The following is a 24,512-nucleotide window of genomic DNA, read 5'->3' as shown; positions in this document are numbered from 1 at the left end:
ACATGGAGATGCACAGATCCTGTCCAGGACCCACTGAATCAGAATCTGGGGGCACTCCAGGTGATTCTGAAACACAGTGAAGATGGATAACCATTTAGTTACCCTTTAAAACAAAAGGAAATAACCCAATTGTATGTATAAAGATGGAAACTTCCAAACTCTTACCTGGCTATTCTTACTCATCTAAGTACATACATGTTATATTCTTTCTTCTTTATCAACACTAGAAAGAAATTTGTCCACCAAGATTTAAGATGCCAGAAAATACACTCTTTATCCAAATAGTTATAGCTCTAGTGTGGCCTTGGGCTAGGAAGGGTCTAGGCGATCTCACAAAGTCCCTTCCTGAAATAAAATACATTCGACCCTTCCGGATTCAAACAATGGCAGATCATGCGCTATGCTTACAATCTGTGGCTGTTTGAATCCATGGATGTGGAACCATGGATACAGATGACTGACAATGGGACTTGAGCATCCATGAATTTTGGTGTCCTGGGTATGTCCTGAAACCAACCACCCCATCTCCCCACACATACAGATACTGAGGGATGAGTGTAGCCCTCAGAATCTTAGGGGAATGGTGATTGCCATTCTAGTCTATAACATTCAATCTCTTTCTGCTTAGAATCTCTTTCTGGTATGTTTCTTTTAATGCTATAGTAAAAAATTGTATTTTAACTATTTGGTTAGCTAATTTCTTCTTCCTGCTAATTTCTTATTACAGGTTGGCTACTTGTCTTATTTACTCTATTTCATGAAGGGGGGGAAAAAGGAAATTGCAATTGAGTCATTATTTTGGCTCTATATGAGAGTTTCTGGTCAATTTCTTTGTTGTGATTAGATTCTGAAGCCAAATTATTTTGCAGTTATCTGTACTTTTAATTTATTTTTGTTTATAATTACCTCCCTGACTGCTACCAGAAGTCCAGAAAGGACTGTATATCACATTTAGTTTTACTGTTGTATTGAGTAGTCATGTGTTTACTCTTTGGAGGAAAAGGGCACACAAGGTTACTGCAGGGGCGAGGAGTACAGTTTGTTTCTGGGAAAAACTAAGCCTCAAATCATTTTAAAGTTTCTGCAGGGAGCTTGAATTTAATAATGAAGATTGTCCTTCTCTCTCAATTAAACAAATTATAAGTATCCTTCATTAACAATATATTCAGTGGCTCTTCATGCTTTTTGCATACCCCATGTTTCTAAATTTTTGCTGTCTCATAAGTCTGATTGGTACAATCTACTTGGAAATCTTTTATACTTATAAGATCACACTATTGCCAAAAATGAAGACAAACAGTACTAAGATGATTGTCCTATTTCATGGCCAACAAAATTAAAGTAAATTACAGAAATATGAGGTAAAAACACACATTTAATAAAGGCTATTAGATTATGCTATACAAGTGTGGTTCTGAAAAACTGTTATGAGAATATGACAAATAGGAATAATTTTAGGCCTCATATTCTAACAGTTTTGAGTTGTAGATTGCACTATTATTTGACAAAGTCTAATTTCTATGTTTATAGTGAAAAATAATTGCTCTCACTTCTTCATGGTTAATTACATAGGAAATCTTTTCCCACAACTGAATCCATGTATCACATTGACCATTAATGCCTGTTTCCTGACATCAGATAAAATGAGACCTCAGGATTCATTCACTCCAGTGGCAGAAAGTGAAGCCAGGTTTCTAAGAGAATTCAACAATTCTACTATTTTGCCCACAGCTTTCCTCTCTCCCATTCTACTCCCAGTTAGTCAGTTTTTACAACATTCCCATTCTGGAAGAAGCAGAGATGAGAGAACACTCCAGTGCAAGCTCCCTTTACATGTGAACTTGCTCTTTCTGTTTTTATGCTCATTTCTTCTCACTCTGTCAAGCACTTTCTCTGTCTCTGCTCCAACCCTCTGCCATCGCTTACAGTCAGATTTTCCCCAGGTCCTTTGAGGTATACCACCCTCCCTTCCTCCTCTTAAGATCTAAGATAAGATGGATTCTTCCCCTGTATTGTGCCATTAGGGTACATACAGATAGAAAAAATGCAGAGGAAATGTAATCACAAAAAGGAAAAGGAGACAGAAATGTTGAAAGTTAAAAATTCTTAATTAAAAATCTAGTGGGAGTTGAGAGATCAAGATGCTCTAATAAGAAATTAATGAACAGCCATCCATCCAGCAAAAATAGGATAAGTTCAAGACAAAGAATAGCATATGAGCAATAAAGACTCCTGGGTATTCCATCTCCTATTAAGGAATGTAAAGAAAATGACCCACACCAATAAAAGAAACAAGCAACATAAAGACAGAAATAGAATAGAGCTGCAAGCCTTACTTTCCAATGTAATGAGGCAGTTGATACTGAAATAGAACATTAGGTTAGAAGAAATAAAGCGGGATAAATCTTAAAATAGATTATGATTCAAATTATGGGCAGACACATGCATTTGTCCTTTGAACAAATATTTATTGAGCACCTATCATATGCAAGGTACTGGGAGACTGAAATTATCAGGAGTACAGAGATAGATCTGTGTTCTTGTTGAGTATATAGTCTCGTGGAGAGAAATAGGAGGGGAAGAAAGTTCTAAAAATCCCAAACACTAATAATTACAATGTCAATAATTAAAATAGAATAGGTAATGTAATAGAAAGTGACCATGACTGGGTGACTATTTTAGAAGGGGTGATCAAAACTCTCTGAGGAGACAGAACTTAATCTGAGATTTAATGACAAGAAGGACACAATTTCATAAACATTTGTATCTAAAGCAAAGGGCCCAAGACCAGAACAAGTGTATACTATTTGAAGAACATAAATATAAACAACTTCTGGAATCTAAGGGCAGTCTAACACCATTTATTATTCCGTCTCCTTGTCTTAAATACCAAACAGGGAGCAGGACACCATATTCATCACCTTTAGTCAAAGTAGAGGACTAGGAAAATAAGACTGATCACAGCTTCCGCTTGTTGTGTACCTTCTACTTGCCAGGTGCTTTATCCATGCCATCTTATTTTGTACTCAAATATTGTTTTTCCCACTCTACAGATGGAGAAGCTGAGGCTCAAAGAGGTAACATGTCCAGGGTCATCTAACACATTCATCCCCTCCACAAAGTTTGTGATTGTGCTACCACACCAAACCGTTGCCCACTAAGCTACCTTGGAGAAAGGCAAGAGAACATATCAAATGGAGAAATGAAAAATACTAGCCTAGCACCATGAGCTGAATTTATTCTCAGATCTGACTTAATGATTGGTGTGCATATTTCAAGACACGTTTAATGAATTGCTAAAATTCATTGTGCATTTTATTTCTTACCAAAAGAAGTTCAGAGAGTTACTTCTAAGATGGGAGGGAAAGTGAACTCCATCAATCACTTAATGATTTACAAAATATTTTGATTTGGGTAAAGAAGTTTAATTCTGCCTAGGAAATGCTTATATTTAGGAAAATCAAATGCAGCTTTCATGTGATACAAAGGGAGCATGATTTTAGCTATGATACTCATTCTGAGAAAGTTGAAGTCAATTAACTACACAGTTGATACCTCCTGAACATTGTTCTGCTCTACCTTAGGGGCTGGAAATGGAGCAATGAAAGCCTCACAGGGACCTCCCTCAAACATGTTTCTATTGTCTCCAGTGTCCTGTTATTCTGCTTCCTCCATGCAGCTAGGAGAACCACCAAGATGACTACTACTCTGGGGGCATTACTACTGTAGTGTCATAAGAAGTACAGAGGACAGAGGGAAGTGGGAGGGGCTAGGAAGAGGGAGGTAGCTCTGTCTCTTCTCTCAATTGGAAAATGTTAATTTCCCAGTGTATGGGCAAGAAAAGAGCTCTGTTTATGGTATAAGTATTATTTTTCCACTATATGTTTTATGGCACTATGAATATCTCACCACAATGTAGAAGAGCCTTTGAAACTATTTTTTTAATACAGGTAAACCACTAACTGAATTAATATAACTTATTTTTATTTAAATTACATGCTTTTTGGAAATGCAAGGATAAAAGTGAATTACTTAACAGCCTACATTTCCCCACTCCTTTTCACAGTGCATGGAGTTACAAAGCTTCTACCATTTATGAAAATGCATGAGAACAAGTGTAACCATGTGGATAAGCTTCCACACATTTCCTGTAAGCTGTGTTCATTTAGTTGCTCACTGTCAGTACAAAAACCATCCCAGGAGCCTTCCCTAGATACAGTATCATAGCAGATAATGTGTCTGGAGCACAGAGGACATGAGAAATTTGCCCCTGCCATCAGGGAAATGATAGTGTGGTGATATAATATTTGCTCAGAGAAGATTAGTTTGGTTTGTTTTGATTCCTAGGGACATTCATACAAATGAATAAAGTTGACTATGGTGGACATCAGAGGCCAAACTCAGGGCCTCCAAGGGGATGCTATGGCAGTGCTTTCTACTGTCACTCTAGGCTGAGGAAGGAGTGGCAGCAAGAAGGAGGGGAGGGGAGGGAAGAGAGGAAAATAGTAAGAGAAGAAAGAATGGGAGAAGTGAGATCAGGAGTAGGAAAGAGGTCTCCAGAGTGGAGGGTGAAAAAGGGGCCACCACTCTAAATAAAAGACCCCAGCCCAGTCTGCTGGGGCTAGTGAAGTCCTAGGACTTCGGAGGTGGAAGGAGCTCTGTGGGACTTTTCAGGCTGCCCCACAATCAGTGTGTTTTTGTTCCTCTTCAACAACTGACCATTTCTCACGAATATAAGAATAACCAGCCTTCCAAACTGGTATGTGCTTCATGGGTGGTTTCCTTTAACTTTTTCTCAAACATGCCTGTTATAGTATCCATAAACAGGCTAAAAATACATGGAAATCCCAAAGGAGCTGAAGGCCAAAAGCGTTGCACAGCCCTGAGGAAAGTGGCCAACTTTTTGATATCTTGGTTCTTGACAGGGTGAAGCCAGCTTAGTGTGATTTTAAGGTGCTCTAAAGGCTTTCCTTCTCCCCTCCCTCCATCTCCTCCCTGAGAAAATACTTGTTCACTGAGGCCTGAAATTGATTTTTCAGGGGACAGAGTTTTTCATTTCATAATTAAAAAAAATGATTTTAAATGCATAGTGACTCTTGGGCAAAGTAAAACTTTGACAGGAAGTTACTGTCTGGAAGCAGCCTGACCCTTTTCCTGAGAGCAGCGCAGACATCATCTGAGGTGCTCCTTCCAAGGATCCCTGGTCAGCGGGGGGAAGCTGGGGATGCAGAACTCAGATCTGCCACTGTCCAGGTGTGTGGGGCACTCCCCTGCTGACTTTCTGATAGGGCTCAAAAGAACATCTAGCCTCTCCAACCTCATCTCTAATCAGCCACCCCAGCCCACCTGCCCCCCAAACCCTGCTGGCCACACTCAAGGAATCTTGAACTACTTTGAGGAACCTGAATTTGGAAGTTCTTTCCAGTTGCTCCCTCTGCCTATAACATATTGTCCACCCCACCCTATCCCACCACCACCCTTTCACACAGTCTGCCCCTTCGCTTTCTTTGAGTTGAAACTTAGATGGGACTTCCCTGCAGAGAGCTTTCCCTGGCTCTCCATGGCTGGACCTAGGCCCACCCAGTGTGCTCCCCAGGCACATGTTAAATAGAGGGATAGACATCTGACCTGTTGTCTGTTGTCCTCTCTAGAATTGATCACCTTGAGTGTGTTCACCATTACTTTCAGTTACTAATTATTGAATAAGCAAAAGGAATTTGCTTTCACTCTGTTGTTGAAAGAGAGGGAGTATACCTGGAGAAAAAGAAGCTTGTCCGGAGATGTTGGACTGAATTAGTACCAGCAAAAGATAAAATGAACAGAGTAAATCCATATTAGTTCTTGTATTTGTCAGGGTAGGGTACCAACTGTATGAAACAACACCAAATCTCAACGGACTAGAACAAAAGAGTTCACTACTTATGTCAGAGTCCAACCCCAGAGCTGGGGTGGGCCGGGCCCTTTTGTTCTTTCCATTCCCCACATCCATCCAATGGTCAGCGGAGAAAAGAAAGCATAAGGGTTTCTACGGGAGGATTTTTAGAAGCTCATCTGGAAGAAGCATACATCATTCTTACTCAGAATTCATTTGCCAAAACTCTGTCACACCAGGGGGAAAATAAAGGGAGGAAGAGGGGAAAAAAAAATAAAGGTCGGCAAACACAAAACAGTCTCCTGTGGCCCTGAAAAACAAGGAAGGATGATTTCAACAAACCAGAATTGAGGAATTTCTCAAAGCTCAAAAGCAATGGAGACTGGATTGGTGGATATAAATGAAAAAAGGAAGCCAGAGCCGATAAGAAACTCAAGGAGAAACAAAAGAAATTCATGCAGGAGAAAAATACTACAAAAATAAAATTGATTCCAGAGATACTTCAACCTAAGAGTCAACAAATGCAAATCACAGGAAAGATTTCTGGAAATGCTGTCAGGGAAATGAATGTTCGAAATTGCATTCAGGAAGAGCTGGACTACCCCACACTGAGTAACTGAGATAGGCATTGCTTGCCCCAGGAGGACACCTGCTGTGAGTGTCGGGTCTGGGCAGCAAAGCAGAACAGAGGGTAAAATAACTGGGATCCTCCATGAGGGCAGCTGCAGAACAGGAAAGGGAGCACAAGAGTGCAGTGTTTTTTCTCAGGCTAAATTGTTCCACCTATCTCTTTGGAGTAGAACTTGTAAATAAGAAACTCCAAGCAAACACGGGACCCAAGAAATAAGATGTGTACCCAGGTCAGCTTATCAGTGGAGATGAGAAGCACCCAGAAGACAAGCTATAGACAGGCATTGTCCAGCCAAACACCTGCTCCTTTTCCAGTCACCAGAAGAAAGATGCTCATCAGAATGATAGGCCAACAGAAAAACCCACACCCTGAAAGGGATGTACCAAATGGCAATATGCAAACAGCTAATGCTTGATGAACAGATTTTAAGTAGACACAGATGAAGAATTTAAAATATAAATGTAATTCATAGTCTCAGAGAGATTTGTTTTAGGTCTGTCACAGCTCAGAAACAGTCATTACAGCAGTAAGGATCTATCAGTTTTGTTGGAAAGGAAAGTGTTATCTATCAAATAAAAATTTCAGTAGATGGTTTAATTAGTGTTGGGAGACAGTTTTTCAGTCTCTTGCATGTCTGCATATCTTACATAGTGAGATACTGACTGCCTTTGTTTCACACTATCTTTTCAAGAATGTTTATTTAGTAAATGTCTTGAAAAAGAGAGACTGTGTATCCCTCCAGAGCAAGGCATGCTTACAATTCAGTATAATGAAAATATTTCCCTCTGAAGCAAAGGGCAGGCATGCCTTCTTATCAAAGGCATGTCTCTTCTATAAAGTCTTCTTATAGAAGACTTTGGATCCTTAATTTCAGGGCTCTTATCTCCTGTGTGTGTGGAGGTATGAGACACCCTTCTGGGGTCTCAAGAAATTCACACAAATACTGCTACTCTGTTCCTGTTTTGTGTACAAAGTTGTCTTTGTCTCTAGCCTTGTGTCTCTTTCCAGTACCCATGAGATTGCGGCAGGTTAACACATATGGAGGAAATTCAGACCCTTCACAGTTCTTAACAATTATTATAATGGAAATACTGAGAGCTTACAATAGGGACTCGTAGTTAAGACTTTGGGCTTCCAATGCAGGGAGTGCTGGTTTGGTCCCTGGTCAGGAAACGAAAACCCACATGCTTTACAGTGCAGCCAAAACAAACAGAAACCCATAAAATAGCTACCTGAAAGGTCAAGTCAAGTTGCTCTCCCAGAACTCAGTCCCCACAATGAATTTAGAATATAGGGGATAAATACGATCCAGAGACTCTAACATGAAATAGGAATTCTGATAGAACTGAGAAAATATAAATAGATAATCAACAAATAGAAAAGCTTTCCCCAAACCTAATGGAAGAAATATGTTAACTGAGAAGGCTATAACATCTCAATGAATCACTCCACATATTACTTAATAATTACAAAGGGAAAAGGATGCCTCCACCTATAAATGCTGGAAGAAATCACCTTAACTGTGCTATCAGTACTTAACTAACCTCATTAATAATGGAACAAACACTTGTGTGCTTTCTAATGCAAGGCACTAAAAAGGACACAGTATTGCTTCTATAATATTCTCACTAAAAATGTTTACTCTGAATCTAGACTTATGGAAATAATCAGACAATTCTATATTTAAAGACATTCTTTAAAACAACTGGTCTGGACCCTCTGTTCAAAAATATCAACATCATGAAGGATGAAAAAAGACCGGGAGTCTGTTCTAGATTAAAAGAGAATAAAGAAACATGACCGATAAATGTGGTGTATAATCCTTAATTGAATCCTTCAATGTAAAAAGAAAGCTATAAATGACATTACTGGGAAAACTGGATATTGTGGAATATTTGGAAAACTGGAAAATTTAGATATATATATTAAATAATAAAGTAAAAGTGTTAGTTGCTCATTGTGTCTGACTCTTTGCGACCCCATGGGCTGTAGCCTGCCAGGCTCCTCTGCCCATGGAATTTTCCAGGCAAGAATGGTAGAATGGGTTGCCATTTCCTTCTCCAGGGGGTCTTCCCGACCCAGGGATCCCACTGGGATCTCCTGCATTGCAAGCAGATTCTTTACCATCTGAACCACTAAGGAAGCCCATCCATTAAATAATAGTATTGCATCAAATTGAATTGAATCACGGATTTAATTAAAGTTAAACAAAGTTTTTCATGTGATAATGGTTTTAAGATTCTATAGGAAAATGTTCTTTAGGAGATATATGTTGAAGTGTTTGGGATGAAATATCATTAATGTCTGTAACTTTTACATGGCCCATCAAAAATTATAAACCTTGTACATATATATAAATTATATACATAATCTTATCTGTGAAATCTATATGTGTGCCTATACACACACACACACACACAGACAAAAGAAAAATATGGTTAAACCAACAACACTGTAAAGCAATTTTCCTCCAATTAAAAAATAAGTTAAAAAAAGAAAAATAGCTCTAAATATTAATAGTTGAAACTAGAATATTTGGGGTGTTCATTGAATTATTCTGGAAGTCTGCTATAGGTCTGAAAATTTTCAATATAAAATAACTGGAGAAAATAGACTGCAAATGCAAGTCAAATGCCAAGAAAAGAGTAATGTATAAAGTACTCATATCCAGACATATTTAGGAACCATTTCATAACTCAATTGTTTAAAGATAAAAAAATTTCAGAAGGCCATAAACAGTCTACATACATAGCATCCTTGGATATATATAGAAGAAAGAGAACAATATCAGCCAAGTTCTGAAAGAAACTTAGAACATAGATTTTTATATCCAGCCAATTAGAATTTAAGTGCGAGTACAGAGAGAGAAGCAAAAAGTATTTTCAGTAATATGAAGACTAAGAAATTTTGTATTCAAAGATCTCCTCGGAAATAGTCAAAGATATATTCTAGAAAAATTAAAATGAGTCCAGGAAAGAGGAAGATACGAAATCCAAGAAGCAGTGGTATACAAAAAAATTGTCCGCCATCAATATGCAGCATTAGAGATTAGAAACAGTTACAATAGAAAACTATACTATTAAAAATGTAATTAGTGAATGATTTTCAAGGACAAATAAATTACCAGACTCAAGGAAAGCAAAATCTTTTAATAGACCATGACACCTAGACAGTACTGAAAAAGTAATCAATGAGTCATCTTTTGCTAAAGTTCCAAGTTTCAGATGCTAGTAATTTATAGTTTCACTTGCAGTGGAAATTATCATTATCTATCATGGAGATAGAACTCTTTCAAATCAGCAAGACAGCCGAAGTGATATGAACAGAAAATGTAAAGAAGGAATGAATACAGGTAGCCAATTAACTTACAAAAAAATATTAAATTTAATCTCAGTTCAGTTCAGTTGCTCAGTTGTGTCCAACTCTTTGCAACCCCATGGACTGCAGCACGCCAAGCCTCCTTGTCTATCACCAACTCCCGGAGTTCACTCAAACTCATGTCCACTGAGTCGGTGATGCCATGCAACCATCTCATCCTCTGTCATCCCCTTCTCCTCCCACCTTCAATCTTTCCCAGCATCAGGGTCTTTTCAAATGAGTCAGCTCTTCACATTAGGTGGCCAGAGTACTGGAGTTTCAGCTTCACCACCAGTCCCTCCAATGAATATTCAGGACTGATTTCCTTTAGAATGGACTGGATGGATCTCCTTGCAGTCCAAGGGACTCTCAAGAGTCTTCTCCAACACCACAGTTCAAAAGCATCAATTCTTTGGCACTCAGCTTTCTTTATAGTCCAACTGTCACATCCATACATGACCACTGGAAAAACCATAGCCTTGACTAGATGGACCTTTGTTGGCAAAGGCACATTACTTTTTAATATACTGTCTAGGTTGGTCATAACTTTTCTCCCAAGGAGTAAGCATCTTTTAATTTCATGGCTGCAGTCACCATCTGCAGTGATTTTGCAGCCCAAGAAAAGAAAGTCAGCCACTGTTTCCACTGTTTCCCCATCTATTTGTCATGAAGTGATGGGGCTGGATGCCATGATCTTAGTTTTCTGAATGTTGAGCTTTAAGCCAACTTTTTCACTCTCCTCTTTCACTTTCATCAAGAGACTCTTTAGTTATTCTTCACTTTCTGCCATAAGGGTGGTGTCCTCTGCATATCTGAGGTTACTGATATTTCTCCTGGCAATCTTGATTCCAGCTTGTGCTTCATCCAGCCTAGCACTTCTCATGATGTACTCTGCATATAAGTTAAATTAGCATGGTGACAATATATAGCCTTGACATACTCCTTCCCCGATTTGGAACCAGTCTGTTGTTCCAGTTCTAACTGTTGCTTCCTGACCTGCATACAGATTTCTCAAGAGGCAGCTCAGGTGGTCTGGTAGTCCCATCTCTTTCAGAATTTTCCACAGTTTGTTGTGGTCCACACAGTCAGTAAAGTCAGTAATTTGGCGTAGTCAGTAAAGCAGAAGTAGATATTTTTCTGGAACTCTCTTGCTTTTTCAATGATCCAAATTTAATCTCAGTAGTAATAAAAGAAAGGGAAAAAGAACTTCAATGAAAGATTCTATTTTCCCCCATCAAATAAGCAAAAATTAAATATTGGTAATTAAAGTTCTGGGAAAAGTGTATGGAAATAGATTCTCTCATTCAGAGTTGGTGGAAGCAAAATGTAAATTAGCATAGGCTGCAACTTCCCTGGTAGGCCATGGTAAAGACTCTGCCTTCCAATTTAGGGGATGCAGGTTCAAACCTTGATTGGGGAACTAAGATCCCACGTGCCGTAGGACAGCAAAGCCCATCCTTCCCAACAGGAAAACCTGCGCACCACAGCAAAGACCCAACACCCCCGCCAAAAAAAAATAGCATAGCCTTTTCGGAGGCCAGTTTGGCAATATGTATTAAAGTACCAAATGTGAATACGTGTACTTTGTCCCAGTTTTGTATATTAAAGGATCTGTCCTATACAAATACTGGCATATGGTAAAGAAAGGGAAGAATGACAATGTCAATTCCTTGCTGGGGAATACTATGCATCCATTAAAGAGCATGAGATAAATCAGAATGCACTAATATGAAAGTATCTCTAACCATGATGGCATGGTGAAGAAAGTTGTATAACATATATAATTACCTTTTTTAATGCCATACATCTATTGAAATTGTCCAACGTGTAAGACTTCATCCTTGGTACTGGACTTACAGAACTAAAGAAAACAGATAAATTCCTGGCCTTACAGACTTTACATATCCAGTTTGGAGATGAGTGATTAGAGTAGGGTTGGGGCAAGCAAATAATAAGCTAGTTAGCAAATAGATAACATACTTTCTAACAGTGGTAAGTTCTATGAAGGCAATACATAGGGACTGCAGTGGGAAAGATGCCCAGTGTCAAGTCAGTGCTCTCAGTAAATGAAGGCAGTTTTGATCTGAATACATGTTCTGAAATTGAAAACCACTCCAGTCTCCTGTCTTTTATGATGTGCCAGCCAGAGAAGATATAGTATGATCAAAATTCTGCAGAGATTTCGTGAGCTGACAGAAAGCACCAAACTGCAGGTCCAGCATCTAGGTTTTCCATTCTTGTTCATCTGCATTAGCAGAATTAGACCTAAGCTCTGAAAAATGAGGTAAAGGAGGGTATACTTGGCATTGCAAGCTCATAGGCCTGTTTCAGGAAAACATGAGTAGTTATGTTACTTTGAAAAAGTTATAGAATGTATTTGCCTTATTAAGTAGAATTAGCACAGGCAGTAAGAGTAAACAAAGTCACTGTGGGCTGGAGTCCATCTAAGCCTTCGTGTGTAGGAGGTGAATATATGAAGGAGGTAGAGGGAGGACTCTAAGTCTGAACATCACACTGCCTTGAGTTCTCCCTTGTTCCCACGAGGGAAAGCTTTGGACTCTCTAGTCCTGACCTCAGGACAAGGCCTAGTGGTCCCACGCCAAGCAGAGCCCATAAAGCAGAGAATTTGTGTGCATCTTCTGGGTCTCCAATTTGCTGCCCAAACTATACTCCATTCTCCACAGATTTCAGCACCAAAGGAGCAGAACAGGAGCCATGCGTGCTTTCAGAGGGGCCTCTCCTTTAGAGCTTTGGGCTGTTTTAGGGGGGACACACCCTGTTTTGTCTCTTACGCAAATATTAGCCACCACTGCTCAGATTCACATCCCAAGGCTGAATGCCCAGAAGTAGGTTCCACATGGACTGCACTTGTGCACTCTACCAGGAGATGAGTGCAAATGCTAAGAAGCCAATGCCTTCCAACTGGGAAATGGGAGTATGCTAAATTATGTACCTGGTTAATCTCTACCAACAGAAATACCATAAAACTGGAAAAGGCAATTAAATCACCCAGGATCAGTGTGCATAAAGTATACACAAAAGGAACAAAAATTTCACCAGTAAACTTGTGTTTGTGCTTTGGCTGAATATTCAGAGGTCCATTTCTACTATAGGCTGATGAATGGTACACAATTACCAGTTAATTGCTTGTCTCTTTCTCCTTGTGTTGCTAACTCATGGGTTAGAAATGACAGGGATAAAATTTTTGCTAGACCCCTTCAAATCAGGAACCCAGGGGAAAAGATTCCCATTAGATTTTACCATAACAGCCTGCTTTTTCTTAAGTGTTTTTATATTTTGTGTTTTTTTTAACATGCAAAAACAATTACATGATGATTAAGAAAACTGAGCTAAGAGGTAACCAGGTGGAGCTGCTATCTCATGAACATTCAATGATACAGGCTATAACTATTTCTTGACAACCAGTCTAGAGCTGTAGTTACATAATACAAATAAAACTCTTTGAAAGAGTGAAACAGTATAGCTACCCACTTTTTACCAGATTACATCATATTATACAACAGCTTTGTAATTATTTGTAAATTTTTTAAATTGTCTATCTCCAGCACTTTGAGTTCCATGAGGCAAAGACTATGTCTGTCTCTCACTTCTGTATCTCTAGCATCAAGTCCAGTACCTGATACTTAGCAGACACTCAGGAAACATTTGTGAGTGAATGAATGAATAACTGAACAACTGTAAAGGCCAGGTTTCAAATCCTGTTCTTGAGCCTCACAGGCCCTTCTCATGATAGCAAGATAGCTCCTTGCAGATACACAGATGTTCAAGGTAGAATAAAAGGCATTAACAGAGGACACCTGGGCCACAGACTATACCTCCCATGTAATGTCATAGGAATTTATGGCTTGACCAATTTGGAGATTTGTTTCCAGAAAGCATTTGATTTATTCCCTTAAGATCAGTTGCGGTGAGTACAAGTCTTAGTGCATTGGCAACGCACTGCTTATGGACAGCTTCTCAGTGCAAGGTGCTTCAGCTGATGACACTAATGGTCTCAACAGAGTGTGGCCGGATCCTGAGACTGGGCTCTTCCTTCACAGAAGGATACACTGGAGGAGGCTGGAGAGCCAACGGAACGGAAGGCATGTCCTTAATCTCTGCTGCTTCCCTCAGGCCCACAGGGCTGGTGTCAGAGTCAGAGAGAGCACCAGGAGCTCCTGTTCCTCCTGCTGGGTGTCACCTGCTTCTGGCCCTGCATCTGAGGACGAAAGAGCAGCAAGACTTGGCAGGCTAACCCCCCTTCTCCCGAGCCAACCTGATTTCACTCACCAATACTCCCTCAAAAGCAGGGCCCTTAGTACAGGTTGAATTGACCTCAAGATACCTGTCCCAGAATGTTGTGAAAAATGCTCCTCACACACACACACACAAATCACTTTAGTGTTCAGAAAGTTTTTAGGGGCTGCCCTGGTGATCCAGCTATTAAAAATCCTCCTGCCAATGCAAGGGACACAGGTTTAATCCCTGCTCCAAGAAGATTCCACGTACCACAGAGCAGCTAAGCCTGTGCGCCCCAACTTCTGAAGCCAGCGAGCCTAGAGCCCATCCTTAACAAACTGAAACAACTACAATGAAAAGCCTGCGCACTGCAACGAAGAGTAGCCCCTGCCAGCCACAACTAGAGAAAATCCATGTGTAGCAACAAAGACCCAGCACAGCCAAAATAAATAAATAATAATAATATTAATAAAGATTAATAAAAGCTTTTAGGGTTAATGGATCATTTGGCTCAAAGCATAGCCAAAGTCTGCAATGATACCTTGGGTATAGGATTTGCATTTATGATTTCTTATCCCCTTCTCTTTACTAACACCCACTCCCTTAGGAAAGGAGCCTGGAGGGGGAAGCAAGAGTCTGGATTGCAAAATTGAGGAGTGTGCTGAAACACCTGCTCTCGAGGACTCCTCGTCATCCCCTGTAGATATTCAGCAACATTCCTGGCAGGTTTCCACAGACATTGAGAACACTGAAAGGTAAGTGGGAAGTTACCCTAAATAGATTGCCAGTCCTCCTCCAATTAATACTTAGGGGCTACAGAGGGTTGACATTATTCTTCTTTCAGATTCAGAAAACAGAGCTCTCAGTAAACCGAGATGAGAGACAGTAAGGAGTCCAAATCCATCTACAGAATGGCAACAGAACTGCCAGGAGACGTGGGCTCCCAGCCTCTGCTTATTCCTCTCCATCAGCCTTGCATCTCCATGGCGATGCAAGCCGAGTGCTTCCTTGGGAAGCAAGAAAGTTGAATCTATATACCCATCACTGCTCACTCACCAGGCTGGGTCCCAAATTTTCCATTTGTTTAAGGGAGAATAACTCGAAATCGTGCAAAGATACCTCCAGGAGATCTTCAGATTTCAGGTGTATGGGATGGCCTATTTAGTGGCCAGTCGGGAGCTGAGGCGTCTGTCTAGTTAACAGTTTTCTGAAGAGCTGTCTTCTCTACCTCTCCTGGGATTTAGCTGATGGCCCCTTAGTGGTCAAAGCGTGTTAATGCATTTGTCTTTACAAGCGGTAGCTCAAGGCCAGAGACAGTTTCTTTCTTGGGAAGAAGAGATTCTACAGTGATTCTATTTCACTTGGGAAACGGAAGCAATAACAATACAACCATAATCACATCTTGATGCTAAAAATTCCATTCTTTGAGACAGAGAGGCATCAGCCCCTTGTTTGTTGGCCTTCACACTGCTTTCTTGTCCTTTGCTACTAATGTCCCCAGAGCCAACGTGGAGCAGCTGAATGAACGCTGGGCAATTCCACCAAGAGCTCTGTGTGTGTGGGGTTGAGTCATTGACAAGATAATGAACATTTCATTTTTTTATTTTTAGAAATGTAACACACAGTGGCATTTATAGCCATTGTGGTTTTACTTTCAGATTGTAATATAATTCTAAAGCTAATTACCAAATTTCTGTGTTTATAGAAAATTGAAGCATGTGGTAATTATGTGCTATTAATAAAACTTGGACTTTGTATAAGCTTGGAAATCCAACAATTCAAACAATAAAGCTGGTTGGCACAATTTGATAGAACTATAGACAAATGATGAGGGAGTGATTTCTCTTAATTTATAAAGTAGAAAATGCTTTGCTCTATTCCCAGGAAGAAAAACCTACCATGGTCAGGCTATAGTCCATCAGCAAAGCCATTTTCATTTTCAGAAACCTTGAACAGAAGCACTAATCAAGTCTTGTAAGCTTGTCAGACAGCAAGCTATGGCGGATAATAATAATAGGAGAGTCCACCCCTCAGCACTGGCAGTGTTTCATTTCAGCCTCAAAATCCAGATTCTGGTCAAAGGAGATGGGAGCGAGTGGGAGAAGTAGGCACAGGAGACCTGTTACGGGAGAGGGCTTCCTTGCTTCTCCCTATCACTTTGCCCTAAGAGATCTATGGGTTTCAAGCTGGCCTGCACTTTAAAATTACTGGGAGGGCTTTTAAAAAATATTCCAAGTCAATTTAATGTGTTGACCCTTGGAAATGCTTAACACCTGTGTTACTCTGACTCAGTCGAGTAATGAGAGGCGACGGAGTGAACGCACAGCAAGGACGGCACTGGGACCACATGAGAACAGAATTGCCCAGCCTCAGCTCCGCCCAGGGCACCCCTGATGCCTAGTTGCGTGTCCTTCACCTGCCCTTGGAAACTGAAGTACTGTCCTCATTACCAGAGGCTCGTCTCTCATCTCAGCCAGGTCCAGCTAACAGCAGAGATGGAGGGCTCCTACTAGCAGAATGCCCTGTGGAAGTGTTTGTCAGAGCAGTTCTCATTCCTTCAGAGCCAACCCAACTCAGCTTTTTTTTCTTCTTCTTCTTATAAAAGCAAAATAAATGCAATTATTTGCCTACTGGAGGCTTGAACTGATACACTTAGGCACAGACTTTGTCCTTCAGTTGTGTCATAGAACAGACAGTTGGAGATTGCATTTCCAAAATGTACAGCTGATTATTTTTTCTTTTTATCAATTTTACAGAGACATGCGAGAAATGAAAAACCTTTTAAGCAAACTCAGGGAAACTATGCCTTTACCACTGAAAAATCAAGGTGAGTCTTGTCATTCCTTTTTGAGGCAGAGGATGTTTTTCACACGATAACCTTGGGTCTTGTTTCTTGAGAAATGAAAGCAAGTGTTTTTTACACAAACAATTGAAGGCACTGAGCATACATTTGTCTTTCCTTGAGAAGATATGAGAGAATAGTTTATCAGGTGAAAGCAGTTTTGTTCTGAGGGGCGCAGAGAAACACTCTGATAACAGACACCTCCTTCTCTGGCCCTGTCAGTCGAGAGCATGTATTCATTGTTACCTTGTTACACCGTGTGTGGCAAACACAGAAGGGCTGAAGACTGGACCCTTGTCTTTAAGAAGTTCACAGCCAGCTTCCCCAGTGGCTCAGTGGTAAAGAATTCGCCTGCCAATGCAGGAGACCGGGTTCCATCCCTGGTCAGGGAGGACCCCACTTGCTGCAGAGCAACTAAGCCTGTGCGTCACAACTGCAGAGCCTATATTCTAGAACCCAAGAGTGGCAACTACTGAGCCTACATGCCCTAGAGCCTTTGCTCAGCAACAGAAGATGCTGTGACACTGAGAAAAGCCTGTGTACCACAAGGGAAAGTAGCCCCCACTTGCCACTGCAGCAACCACAAAGACCGAGTCAAAATAAAAAAAAATTCTTTAAAGTTTATAGTGGAAGAGACTTAAGAGCACCTCCGAAGGAAATGCTCTGCCATCCACATGTTATCTAAACAAACTAACGGTAATAACTAACATATCTTGCCATTGTGATTTTGTATCCAGTTCCAATGTGTGGGGGCGTTTTCCACATCAGCAAGCAATTATCAGACACTACTTGGGTGTCCTGCAGCTCAACTGATTTCTGACACTTAACTGGAGATGGCATCAGATTCCACAGGTGAAGGGTTCAGTAGTCCTAAAAAACTGTCTCCCCCCGCCCCCGACTTTAGACCCCAGGCCCAAGCCAAGTTGTCATCTGAGCTTCTGTACTTCTAGCTAGATTGGAGGGTCCATCATTGGACCCACCATAGGTTCAATTAGTTCACTAATTGAGCAGCTCACAGAACTCAGAGAGATATTTTACCTACCAGTTTGCTAACTTATTGCAAGATATTAACTCAGGAGCAGCCAGATGGCAGAAGTGTGGGCAAGATGTGGGGAAAGGGTGCAGAAATTCCATGCCCTCTTCAGGAGGGCCATCTTCCTAGTCTCAGAAGCTCTCCAAACCCTTTCCTTTTTGGTTTTTCTGGCAACTTCCTAAACTTCCAATGATTGATTAAATCATTGGCCATTGGCAATTGGTTCAACCTCCAACCCCTCCCCCTCCCTAAAAGTCAGAGATGGGATTGAAAGAGAAGGCAATGGCACCCTACTCCAGTACTCTTGCCTGGAAAATCCCATGGACGGAGGAGCCTGGTGGGCTACAGTCCATGGGGTCGCTAAGAGTCGGAGACGACTGAGCGACTTCACTTTCACTTTTCACTTTCATGCATTGGAGAAGGAAATGGCAACCCCCTCCAGTGTTCTTGCCTGGAGAATCCCATGTATGGAGGAGCCTGGTGGGCTACAGTCCATGGGGTCGCTAAGAGTCGGAGATGACTGAGCGACTTCACTTTCACTTTTCACTTTCATGCACTGGAGAAGAAAATGGCAACCCACTCCAGTATTCTTGCCTGGAGAATCCCAGGGACGGCAGAGCCTGGTGGGCTGCCACCTATGGGGTCGTACAGAGTCGGACACGACTGAAGCGACTTAGTAGTAGTAGTAATCCTCCAATCACAGAGTTGGTTCTCCTAGCAGCCAGGTGTTTTCCTGGCTCAGGAAAACACCATCCTCAGGTGTTTTCCCCAAATCACATTATTAACCTAAGAAAAGACATCTTTATGGCTCTCTAAGGACATTCCAAGAGTTTTAGTAGCTGTATGCCAGGAATAGGTCAAAGATCAAATATATATAAATTACAGTGTCACAGCGACTAGTCTAAATACCTTAGATCTATTAACTGTATTAACTTCTTTAATTCTAATAACACCTTTGAGGGAAATGCTATTCACGTTTCCCAATTTACAGGAAATTGAGACACAGGCTAGCTAACTTGGCCAAGGCCAAACAGACTATAAGTAGGAAAGTCTGGGATGTGATCCTAGGCAGCGTGTCTCCAGAACTATCCTATGGGAGTATACACTCTAACACAGAGAGGGAAAGGGGATATTCACTAGGATGTAAGTTCTGTGAGGGAAGGGTCTCTGTATACTTCCATTAATTGTTTTGTCTTCAGTACCTAGAGAAATGCTTGGAACACAGTAGAGTAACAGCAGGCATAAACAGTAAATGTTTGTTCAACCTGCACCCAACTTTGCAGCCCGAGTCTGAAGATAGGTACAAAGGGCTAGTCTTAACCACTTTCACTAAGACATGTGGCCAAGAGCAGTCTTAAGTGAAGCATCCGCTTCAGAGAGTGGTACACGCAGGGTGGGGAAAGGGTTTGTAGGAGAAGGAAAGATCCCCCTCCTGTTTTCGCTGAGCAAAGCCTCAGCAGGAGGGAGGGCAGGTTGCCTCTGAGCGAGGAGGGAGAGGATTTGGCGGCAGAGCTGGAGCGCAGCTTGGCTCAGGGAGCCGCGTGGCAGAAGGTGGAGAGGTGGAGGTGAGAACACAGAAAAATGTGGTGTGACCCGAGCTGCAGGGGAGGGGGGCGGGTGTTGGAAAATAAGAGGCAGGAGATGCAGTGCATCAGGTAGCTGCAAGGACCCCCGAAGAGCCTGCTGACCCAGGCTTACTGCCTTGGGCTGTGGGTTATGTTTGAGAGGCCTTGTAGGGTTTTCAGGAAGCGGTGTTTTAATCCAACTCATGGTGGTGAGGAGGACCCTGTGGACACAGCATGCAAGTTTGCTGCTAGAGGTCAGCATGGTTATAGCTAGCCTTGGGTTACCATGCTGGCTCTGCCATTTTCCTGGAAGAAGTTGTTTCCCTTCTGAACATGTATGTTTCCTCATCCATGAAAAAGAGATCAGGTGACCTACTTCAGAGAGTTGTTGTGAAGATTCAATGAAAAAATGCAGATCTCATGCCTGCTACTAACTTACAGAGAGGAAGTGCTCAACCAGTGCAGTATATTGTTATTATTATTATTTTTTTTATTTACCAGCTGGCCCACCAGCCTAGCTCAGGAAAACTCCAAATCATCATCAAATAGAATAATCCCTGCTTCTGTTCACTCTGAAGCCACTGTGTGTAACGTCCATGAAAAGTTGACCTTGAGCCCATGAAAAGTTGACCTTGAACCTGCTCTCCAGAATATTGATCCCAGAGACTGGATTTGGGGCTCAACTCTGAGCTTCTTAATATCCTCAGCTTCTTAATATGTAGACAAGTACCCCCACCAACAGCACATGGGCCTCCTCTTGTACTTGCTTAGAAAGATGACAACCCAAAGTCCCCCCAGGCTGAATTTCATGGATTCCATGTAACCTATATCTGATACATTCCTCCTACAATTAATAAAAGTTCATCCAAAAGTTTTTGCATTAGGCATTATTGGAAGAACAGATATTTTATTTATTTAGGACATTTTTATAATCATAAAAGTATAATATAATAGAAATCTTTTGTATAACTTTATTACTTTTATAAGCAGAAAAAATAACTAGAATTTTAAAAACATAATAATAGTAGTGAATGATTGATATTATCAGTGAAAAGGAAAAAAAAATCCGAACAAGGGACACCCAGGACTTGAATCCTAAATCCATTTGGGACATGAAAAGGAAAAAGCTAGGAGATAGAAGGTCTTCTTCAGGAGGGAGTAATGCTGTATGATTTTAAAATAATTTTTTTCCAACTTTAAACTTTTGATTTGGAGTATAGCCAATTGACAGTGTTGTGGTAGTTTCAGGCAGTCATACATGTACTAAAATAATTTTTAAAATTCAGTGAAGTCTTATGGAAAATTAAGGTTTCTTCATTTGGGGGAGAAAAGGGAACCCTTAGCTCATGAAGATGCATCTCTATTCTGGGCATGTTTAATAGGTCCTTACAGTATGATGGAGGGCTCATTAAACACACCCAGAACGGAGATCAGTGGTTCAGATGGTAAAGACTGTCCGTGCAATGCAGGAGACCCATGTTCTATCCCTGGGTCGGGAAGATCCCCTGGAGAAGGGAATGGCTACCCACTCCAGTATTCTTGCCTGGAGAATTCCAAGGACAGAGGAACCTGGTGGGCTATAGTTCATGGAGTTGCAAAGAGTAGGACTTGACTGACCACACTGGGAGTGAACAGTGGAGAAGCAGGGATGTGAGTCTCCACCAGGGGTCTGAGAAGGCCTAAAGGAAGGAGAGAAGGTATCTGGGAGTCACTCTGGGAACATGTTTTAGCAGAGGCATAGGGCACCATTTTAATGAGCAAATCAGCCAGATTCCTCTCTCTGACTGCATACACCAAGGTAGAGCACAGGGGCTGTCCCATTATCTTCCTGGAACTCTGTTCAGACAATCTTTTTATTATCCAGGTCTCATCTAAGCAGAAAGTGGTGTGGGATGACATGTGGAAAAATGTATTCCAGTTCTTTTCTGTAGGACCTTATTTTCAAAACATAATTCTAACTGGATGAAAAGCATTATAGAAAGCCATCTGTTTTCCTTCTGTCTGTGTCTTTCTTTTCTCTTTTTATTCCATTTACATGTGTGTTTGAAGCAGAGAGAAAAAGGAATAAGATACTGCCCCGTTTCCCTACTCAAATCCTGACCATGTAGAAATCCCACCAGGCAAGTATGTGGGGACCCACCCTGGAACTTCTTTGATTGCCCTGCTCTCCAAACTCCGTGTGTGTGTGTGTGTGTGTGTGTGTGTGTGTGTGTGTGTGTTAGCTGCTCAGGTGTGTCCAACTCTTTGCAACCCCATGGACCATAACCCGCAGCTGCTCAGGTGTGTCCAACTCTTTGCAACCCCATGGACCATAACCCGCCAGGCTGCTCTGTCCATGGGATTCTCCAGGCAGAATACTGGAGTAGGTAGCCATTACCTTCTCCAGGGGATTTTCCTGACCCGGGGATGGAACCCAGGTCTCCTGCCTTGCAGGCAGATTCTTTATCATTTGAGCCACCAGGGAAGCCCTTCCAGACTCTATCCTGTCCCTCAACTTAGAAACTCTTCCTGTTGATTTTAACATTTCAAGATTTAATCCTATCATCTCCCCTTCCCACCACAATCAAAACTTGATTTAACAACAGTATGCTGTAAATTGACTTTCAGTGACAAGCAAAAGTGGCCAAGAGCAGGAATTGTAATGGTTAATGATTATGCCTTCATTTGAGATGGGGCCTTTACCTTCCCATATTTTGTTTAAGACTGGAGACAAATGTGCGCAGAAGAAGAGGGAGCCTGCCTTGCTCTGCCCCAGCTCCTTGCAGCCTCCCCGTTTCCTGGCTCTCAACCCGCTGTCCTTTCCTCTGCTTCAGCGCCTCTCCTGTCCTACATTCTGGGTCACTGGCAGTTCTGTAGGGAGCTTCATTAATTATGAGAGTCTTGCTGTGTCAAATGGATTACAAATGGAACCACCTGTGGAGAGCCCACAAGGTTACTGACAAAGGCTAAAAGGAGACGGGAAAGTGAAGGACAAGCATCTTCTAAGTGCAGGCTGTAATCAAACAAAGCATCGCAGAAGTAAATTAAGCCTGAAAGACAGTTTCACCTTTTCCAAAATTCTGACTTCACGAATCCTGTGCGGCGTTGTCAGCACATTCACTTTTGCCTAAAATTTGGTTGGTGGTGCCACGCATTCGAGTCCATCTCGAGTGGATCAGTCAGGACTTGCAGCTGTTCTAGAATGGGTCCTCTCCAGCAGTCGTGTGTGTGTGTGTGTGTGTGTGTGTGCGCGCGCGCACTTGCACGCATGCACTCAGTCCCTCAATCATGTCCGACTCTTTGTGACCCCGTGGGCTGTAGCCTGCCAGACTCCTGTCTGTGGAATTTTCCAGGCATATACTATAGCAGGTCACCATTTTCTATCCAAGGGATCCTCCCAACCCAGGGATCAAACCGGCATCTCTTGTGTCTTCTTCATTGCCAGGCAGTTTCTTTACCATTGCCCCACCTGTGGACAGTCCTGCTCCAGACTAAACCAGGTCCAGGAACAGTTCCCCCATTCTCTACAGCCCTGCTCCACTCCGGCGTGAATATGCATAACTGGAACCAACCTAGCCACGGCTGAGTTCTCTGGCATGGGGCTGAAGGACATTGAGCTGTTATGCCACCTGCTAGCCTAGAGATGACCTTGTTGGCCCTTTCCCAGGGCCTCATTTAAAGACTTTCTGTGCTTCAAACTGGTGTCTGAATATCACTCTGGGCAGTTTTACCAGTTATCCCAGATTCTTTGCAATCTGTACAACATTTTGCCCAGGATTCAGTGTGACGTATGCTATGCCCCTCTCTCTCTCCTCCAATCTAATCCACTCATCACTGATCATACATCAGTTTCTTAGTACATTACTCTAATTATGTTGAGCCTCTACTCACAAATTTTAAGTGTCTACACATTGTCGAAGGAAAAATAGATTTCTCACCTCAGCATTCTTTGTCCCCACCATCATCCAACATGTGATGGTCACCCGTGATGTGCCAGGTGCTGGGGATCTCTCTATCCCTAAAGCAGGGGCCCCTAACCTCTGGGATCTAATGCCTGGTGATTTGAGGTGAAGCTGATGTAATAATAATAGAAACAAAGTGTGCAATAGATGTAATGCTCTTGAATCTTCCTGAAACTATTCCACCCTAGGCTGCGGAAAAAGTGTCTTCCACGAAACTGGTCCCTGGTGCCAAAAAGATTGGGCACCACTGCCCTAGAGGCTCTCCATCTCAACAGGACAGAATGGGAATGAGAATCACCTGGGAAGCTTTTTCAAATGACATAGCCATCCCTTGCAGAGATTGTGATAGAGCCCTCAGGGCATGGCACGTGAATTCTGGAAACACACACGCTATTGGAAAGACCGAAAAAAAGTGTTTAGATGCAACAGTGCCATAATAGTTAGTAAAGGATGCTACCAGGGCAAACTGGATTCTCACCTAGTCAGCTTTTAGTTACAAATTGGGGTGGAAGAGATGGGAGTAATTGAGAATTGCTTTTTGCAAAGTGTGTGAGCTGAGATTTTTTATGATAGATCAGAATTAGCCAAAGAAAAAGATGGAAAGAAGACAGTCTAGGCAGAAAATTCTAAATGTGTGAAGGCATCTGGGAAGATGACAAAGCAGGGGATTTTGATGAACTACAAGCACTTCATTAACTGGGAAAGTGGTTAGAAAAGAGCCTTCAGAGAGAGACTAGAGAGGTAGGGGGGCTATGTTATTAAGACCGCTCTATTTCATATTAAGATGTTTGGGCTTTATCCTGGTTACTGGAGGGGTTCAGTTAGTAGGCAAGTATGATAAGCCAGGAAAGAAATGCTTACGATCTGACCTAAAGCCAGGGGCTTGGAGAAGAGGATATGGCCAGTTGGCTGAAATGTGTTAGCAAAGCAGAATCAAGGATGAAAACTGAGTTCAGATTTGGAAAGCAGAGTGAATGATGGTACCCATCACTAAGGGAGAACAGAGCGGTACCAGCAGAGGTAGAGCCCAGG

At 41.7% G+C, this 24,512-nt stretch overlaps 1 protein-coding gene across 1 annotated transcript in view; it reads left to right on the top strand.

The window, feature by feature from the left end:
• Window positions 1-24,512, top strand: part of RGS7BP (regulator of G protein signaling 7 binding protein) — a 105,895-nt gene that overhangs the window by 73,973 nt on the left and 7,410 nt on the right. Inside the window, exons 4-5 of the mRNA XM_069556326.1 lie at window positions 14,707-14,854; window positions 16,856-16,926. Of these exons, the coding sequence (XP_069412427.1) occupies window positions 14,707-14,854; window positions 16,856-16,926 (219 nt within the window). The remainder of the gene's footprint in view (window positions 1-14,706; window positions 14,855-16,855; window positions 16,927-24,512) is intronic.

Source organism: Ovis canadensis, chromosome 16 (genome assembly GCF_042477335.2).
Source record: "Ovis canadensis isolate MfBH-ARS-UI-01 breed Bighorn chromosome 16, ARS-UI_OviCan_v2, whole genome shotgun sequence".
In the NCBI taxonomy this organism is placed as follows: domain Eukaryota; kingdom Metazoa; phylum Chordata; class Mammalia; order Artiodactyla; family Bovidae; genus Ovis; species Ovis canadensis.
The sequence above is the reverse complement of the archived record's forward strand: the minus strand, read 5'-3'. Positions and strand labels throughout refer to the sequence as shown.